General features: G+C 40.4%; 1 protein-coding gene across 1 annotated transcript in view; it reads left to right on the top strand.

The window, feature by feature from the left end:
• The first annotated feature begins 542 nt into the window (after nt 1-542).
• LOC106870186 (autophagy-related protein 2 homolog B) overlaps nt 543-7,357 on the top strand; it is a 161,172-nt gene continuing 154,357 nt past the window's right edge. Inside the window, exon 1 of the mRNA XM_014916188.3 lies at nt 543-946. Within this exon, the coding sequence (XP_014771674.1) occupies nt 770-946 (177 nt within the window). The 5' untranslated portion in view covers nt 543-769. The remainder of the gene's footprint in view (nt 947-7,357) is intronic.

Genomic DNA, 7,357 nt, shown 5'->3' with positions numbered 1-7,357 from the left:
AATAGTATTCTTGAGTAGTTTTATAATTAATTGTTTATAATTCTCAACAACCAACATTTATAACAATTTCCTTTATTAAAAAAAAAATCATTTTTCATCTATTGTATATAAAACAAGAACTGGGTAACTGCTATTTTTTATTAGACCACGAGCCAAATTAAATCTCTGAGTAAAAATAAATAAATAAATAAATACAGAGTCTGGGGATATGGTTTAAAATATAATTATTAAAAAGTAAAATTACTCTCCGTAAAAGTTCATTAATGTATTGTCTTCTGTTACCCTTAGAATGTCTTTTAGGAACTGAAACTACTTTATTTATATATATATATATATATTCATACAAGACCGTCATGTCTCTGTTTTCATATTTTCAAGTGTAAACAAAGTCAGATCTATTTATAGTTTAATTTCTTCCCTCCTACCTCTCTCTCTCACACACTCTCTGCTTATCTCTGTTACTGGTTCCAAGATGATACAAACTTAGTTGAAGTATCAACTGGCAGACGATGAACTGAGTTACGTCCCTTCTTGTAGGGGGCACTGACGCTTGTTTATTGAAAACAGAAAGCTTGAGAAAATGTCGAGGTACAACCAAGTACCTCAGCTGATTTTTATTTATTAATTTGATAATTCTGTTTTGTACACAAATATTGTGATTGACAACGAAAGTTGTAACCATACAAAAGCTATTTAGTACGGTGGTACATAAAATAGAAAAACAGAAATCCGAATTTTTGTTTTTTTTTTCTTCCTCCTGACATTAGTCATGTCGACAACCTGGATTTCTGGTCTGTTTACTGAACAGACAAAATTAAAGGCTTGTCGTTACCTTCTTCATCATTATCTTGGCGAATTACTCAAAGACAATGTATCCCTTGAACAGCTTAGTGTCGATATATTTAAAGGGAAAGGAACCATTGAACACCTTAGTCTGGATGAAGAGGTAAAAAAGCTACGTCTATTCTCTTCCAATGTTTTTACTTTGTTTGTTATGGAATGCTTGTCGAGATCTTTGGAACGAAATCGGAGTTACTTTCCAGTGGGATTTCCCTCAATTAATTAATAATCTCGCACAGAATCAAGAAAAACCAATGATTCGTAGTTAAATGTCTAATTATTTAATAATAATCGCTTATATTTATTGTTTTGTTTTAGGAATTCAACAACTAATGCAGATTTTTATGCTTTGTGTTTTTGTTTTTTTAAAGATATAATTTCGCTTCCATTAACTTACATATGTAAAGTTGTTGTATAAATTATTCATAATCTCTTTGGTTGTCTTATCAAACTTGTAGATTTATTTTTTATTTTCTTTGTTAAAAACTGACACAATTGTTGCGTAAGAATACAAAGAAAATACTGCCTTGTTTTCTGCTGAAATATCAAAACAAAATAAATGGTTCACCAGTCAGTACCAAGTTGATGTCAGTGTCCTGGCGTCGAGGCCATCATTGATCTACAAAACAAATATATTTTTATCCAATCACCTGTACTTCATATGTTGGTACTAACAAAGTGGTTCGGTAATCAACTTTTCAGTGCCCTAGGACCGAATTGCTTTTTACCTCTATTCTTTTCCGTCATAGCTTCCTAGTTGTTGTTTAACCCAAAGTCAACTCTGAACAAGCAAACCTATGAATAAAGACGCTCCAGCTGTGACCATCCCAGCTTTTCGTACTCCCAGACTCATGTTGTCTAAGTTGTCGTTCCTTTTTAACGTGATACGGTGTGCATTGATAAAGATTTGGTTGCTATTTCTAGTAGGCCGAATAGTCGTGTGCAGGCCACGTCTATCATAGCGAGTTTTGATCGGCCTCTGGCAGTTTGTCAGCTTATATTTTCTGCCAGTCATGAGAACCACCTCCTGTGGCGATAACCTTAGGAAGCCAACGAAGGAGCCTCTCTGGTCGTTCAAACTGCTAAAAGTAACAATCAACTCTCTTAAATCGTTGCTCTCGTCTTAATAAAAAGGAAGGGCACCTCAAATAATGTAGTCTGAGATGCATTGTATGACTAAAAACTGGGTGAACATGTCCGTAACACTTTTTGTCATAAGTTTGCTCAAACTGTCTTGACCTGGGGCTAAACGACGACGACAGCAACAACATTTACTGCAGTGATACTCTATTGACTTACTGGTGGAGATCAATATCTAAAATAATTATATTTCCGCATTTTAAATTTACATTTTATTCTTGCTTTTCCGTGCTTACGTGGGTTGGACGAGTCTTCTCCAGTACTTGTCGCAGTCCTTTATCAACTTCTTTGTGAAATACAACGTTCTGAGATCAGTTTTCATCCCATATTTTTTGCAGATTTCTTTAGATTGCTTGGCACTTCTTTACTCATCTGTCATCCTTGATACACATCACATGTCCATACCAGTGGAGTAGCATCAGCTTTAGGCATTAGCTAAGCATGACACAGCTTAGGACCTCACAGTATAGAGGAGCCAAAGGCAAAATATGTTTTCAGTTTTTGTTAGACCTTCTGCATTTGGAACTATAAGGGAGTATTCTCTCGTACATTGCAACTGGTTCTTCTACCTTCTTTTCTATCAACTTATTTGCACTCCTTTGTTTCTACTGACAAATGTTACACCCCCCAGAATATAATTTCATTTCTTGACTGCCTTAGTTCATTCTATGCATTCATTGCCAATGTTTTGCTAACCATGCAACTTGTATGCAAGAATCAAACAATTTCATTATTTCCAGCAATTTCTGTATGTGGTGGGTAGGGAAAAAAATTTTGATTAACCTAATTTTAGTAAACATTTGTTCATTTGTGTAGATTGTTGTTGAGTGACCACACCTGGAATTGCTGAAACTTTTCTCACTAGTAGCAAGATTGCTCATTCTACACTGAGAAAGAAAAAAAAATTATATCTTTCTACCAACTTGATCTCTGCTGTCCAGTTAACAAAATATTTCCATTGGGAATAATGGTTATTTAGCAGTTGAAACTGAAGGTGAAGATACCAAAATACAAAATAACTGTGGAACACACATGAAACCATCTCAAGAAATGTTATTGAAAGTTTATCCTAGCCTTTCACAGAATTATAAGAACAATCAGTGGCTTTATGAAGAGAACTCCCTAAAATTGCATTGCACAGGATATTTATATTATCATCATTCAACAAGTACTAATCCACACTATAATTGTCATTAACGCTGAAACCTAGTAAATTTGACAGTAGTTTGGGCAAAGTTGAACTTAATGGGATTCAGAACGATGCCATTGGCATTGTGGATATCGAGCCATTGGACAGCCTGAAAGAATGCTTCCTCAATGGTGTTCAACCACATCAAGGTGTCGTTGATGCACTTCATATTCTGGGGGATGCTTGAGACAGTTTTGTTGAACCATTGGCTGTAGCCATTCCCTGAAGCATTTATCCTTGTGATGTAACACAATAGCAGAAGTGACTCCAGGGCATGATGAAGGGGGTTAGGTGGCAGTCCCTCTCATTGAGGGCGATGCTGTGGTAGCTGTTCCAAGTGTTAAAGACAGTTTTTTGGGTGTGTAGCAGTACAGAGTGGGCTTGGTGGAATGGGGATCAGGTATAATGTGTCTCGCAGACTGTGTGTCAGTTGAGAGACTGAAGTCCAACAGTCCGTTAAGGTTTTCCAGACTTCTTGGGGCATACCACCATTCTGTGGCAGCAGGTGACAGGTGTGCCAATGGGGACAGGCTCGATAACTCCCAAGTTGAACATTGTGATCAAGACCTGCTTTCATTTCTTCTTGCCAGTGAACCAGGACTGGTATGGGTGTATGGTGGGTGACTGGTTTAGAATCAGGGTCTACTATTAAGCGGATCGGTGGGCCAGACATCTTGGGGAGTTGCTGTTGTTCACAGACGTTGAATGTGCTGGAGTTGTAGTATTCTAGCAGCCACTTCTCCAGGTGATCATGGTTCTCAGTGGCCGGGAATGGTAGTGAAGTGGGATGAGGGGGTGGTATTTGTCCTAGAGGGCAGCTGCATACATTCTACGTCATCGTTGCTGGAGATATTTCCAGCAAGGTGTCAACATTCCCACAGCTTTCTCCAATCATGTGGAGGAATCATCCTGAGGATGACACTGGCTTGCTTGGAGAGGAAAAGTTTGTCAGTTGAAGGAATGATATAGATGATTTGACAGGTCATGCACTTCACAGAGAATGGAGCAGTCCCAGATATGCCTAGGGTCAGAGCACCAATGATATCTATGAGGCTGCTGTTAGTGGTAGTCATTTTCATGTTGACCAGTATAAGATGGCACTAGTCCAAATCCAGTTTGGATAGGAGACTTGTCCCAGCTAGTCATGACTGGCATCCAGTGTCTGCCATAGCATTGTGACAGCTGCAGTCGGTCATGAAAGAGAAGTGGGGAAGCCCAATGCCTTCATGTCAGCTGGGTTGGCTTGAATGAAGGTAGTGACAAAGGGATGGGGGTCGGAAGAGCATTTTCACCTAGACATCGCAGAGTTCATTGTATACATGGTGGTCAAGAATTATTGCTTGGGTAGAGGATTCGTCTGGGAGGTCAACCACAAGGCATAGGCTGTTGAATATTGTAGTTGTGTGGTCTTCCATGTCAGCTGCGTTGGTTTGAGCCTGTTGCTGGGGATGGCATTGTTGGTAGCAGACATTCTCATAGTGGTGCTAGATGCCATATGTAGCACACTTGTGGTTGTGGGCAGAGCATTTCCTCATGCATTTCTGTACACAACATCCATGGCTATGTTTTCCGCAGTGTGTCTGCAGGGACTAGGGGCATGTGTATCATGGGGTTCACTGGATTTATTGATCAGGTGGTGGTGCCTATATGAGTTGGAGGCCACAGTGCTTGAGGTGGTGCTGTGGCCCATGAGCTGGCTGGCTGAGTGTGTTCTACTTTTGCTTCGACGTACTCCAGGGCTTCTTCAAGGGTCATGTCTTGCTTGGAGTCACCCAGGATGTCAAGGCAGATTTCCTCATCCTCCAACCTATGAATGAGACCATTGTGGACTATGATGTCACTGCAATCAACCGTGGCATGGCAAGCCTCCGAGGAGCATTCCACCTTAAAGTTGCAGACACCTGCCTGCCCTTGAGGACATGCAGCGAAGGCCCTGATGGGTTCATCCTAGTCCTGGTGCATCTGTTGTGGCTGCACATGAGTGACCATGACATTTTCTTGGAGGTCAGCCAGGGAGCTAATGTGATTGAAGATTGTTTGCTCATAGCTAGAGTACAGCATGCCGTACATCTGTGTGAGATCTTTTCTGACGGTCTCATCACAGCATTCAAGAGGCTGGAAGATAACGTTGTTACCTGTAAAATGAGTGGCTTGTTTGTAGCCTGACCATCTCTGCTCAAAGTAAGCCCGCTCCTTGCTAGTTCCAGCTGTAGTGATGATAGGGTGGTGGACCTTCTCAGTTGAGACTTTCATTGGGGTGGCCAGTTGCATGACCGTCCGATTAGCAGTGATGCTATGAAGATCAATGAGGCGGGTCAGTACCTCCACTGGAGTGTTTGCAGGCTAACTCATGGCACAGTCAGGTGTGTATTTATGTAGATTGAATGAATGACAAAAAGGGTTTTCAGTATACCTGAAATGTGAAGGAAAAGACAATGGATAATGACACAAATAGTGTCTGGCGAATTGAATGTAATTACAAGAAAATATATATTTGACTTTAAGCTGCATCAAATAGTGGAGCCTTGGTATGGGAGTTCCAGGATTTTGAGGATTGTGGAAAAATCTCTTAGCCACTACTGTTCTCAGGTCTACTCTGACCAGGAGTAGTAGCACCTGTTAGGGTCCCAGTTATGAACTAACTAGTATGTGAACCACTGGGAGTGAAGGAGCCTTTGTTCTAATCAGGACTTCCCTCTAGGAGAATGTAAACTTGTGCAGTTGGTTTCTGGTTGTCTCAACATCAGTTGGGCCACTGATTTTATAGCAGATTGCACCAAAAAATGGGTTCAGTGCTGTGCAACACTTTATCCACTCAAAGCAAATTCACACAAACATTCTGGATTCTTACTGAGTTCAGAAAATGGTCTTGCTTGGTCACGAGTTGACTTCCATCACACATACACTCTCTCTCTCTCATATATATATGCATGCATATATTTACACACACATACTGTGTCGTAAGATTTTCAACAAGTAGAAAAGAGTGAAGATATAATAAAAACCACAGAAAGCCTTGTGAAATACAGCTACCCAGGGCTTCCTGACTGAAATATTAATTTATCATATATGTGTGTGTGTTTGTATGCCAATATATATATATATATATATATATATATATATATATATATATATATATGGGCCGTTGCCAGTACCGCCTGACTGGCTTTCGTGCCGGTGGCACATAAAAGCACCCAATACACTCTCGGAGTGGTTGGCATTAGGAAGGGCATCCAGCTGTAGAAACTCTGCCAAATCAGATTGGAGCCTGGTGTAGCCATCTGATTCAGCAGTCCTCAGTCAAATCGGCCAACCCATGCTAGCATGGAAAGCGGACGTTAAACGATGATGATGATGATGTGTGTGGGCATTTTTTTATTCTTTTACTTGTTTCAGTCAATTGACTGCAGCTGTGCTAGAGCACCACCTTGAAGGGTTTTAGTCAAACAAACCAACCCTAGGACTTACTTTTCTTTAAGCCTTGTATTTATTGTATCGGTATCTTTTGTCAAACTGCTAAATTACAGGAATGTAAACACTGATACTGGTTGTCAAGTGGTGTTGGTGGTGGTGGGGACAAACACAGACACAAGGACACACACACACATAGATACACACATATGATGGAATTCTTTCAGTTTCCATCTACCAAATCCATTCACAAGACTTTGGTTGGCCTGAGGCTATAGTAGAAGATATTTGCCTGAAACTATGTGGTTGGGAAGCAAGCTTTTTACCACGCAACCATGCCTGCAACACATGCATATGCACACACACACACACATTCTCATCATCATCATTCAGTGTCCTTCTTCCCTGGCAAGTTTGGTTTGGCAGAAACTGACAAGCTGGAGGACTGTGGGACTGCATTGAATTCCAGTATCTCTTTTTATGGGTTTCTTTGGGTGGATGTCCTTTCTAACTCCAACCAGTTTTTAGAATGTACTGGGTGTTTTCTTTTTCCATGACACTGGCGCAAATGAAGTTACCAAGTACCTTACAAGACAAAGGAAAAGCCCCCTTGGCTGAATGGAGGTTTTGGTTGAAAGAAATGTAGGTTTATGTCAGGTGTTGAGAAGCTGAAGTATGATAGGACAGGCACAAGCCTCTTGTTATGGAAGAGATACGTGGCTTCCCCTCTTTATATAAAGAATAGTGGAAGTAGCAGGAAAGAAAACAACAAGGGTG

This window comes from Octopus bimaculoides, chromosome 3 (assembly GCF_046866305.1).
Source record: "Octopus bimaculoides isolate indiv1 chromosome 3, ASM4686630v1, whole genome shotgun sequence".
Taxonomy (NCBI): Eukaryota; Metazoa; Mollusca; class Cephalopoda; order Octopoda; family Octopodidae; genus Octopus; species Octopus bimaculoides.
Note: the sequence above shows the minus strand (reverse complement) of the source record. Positions and strands in the feature narration are given on the sequence as shown.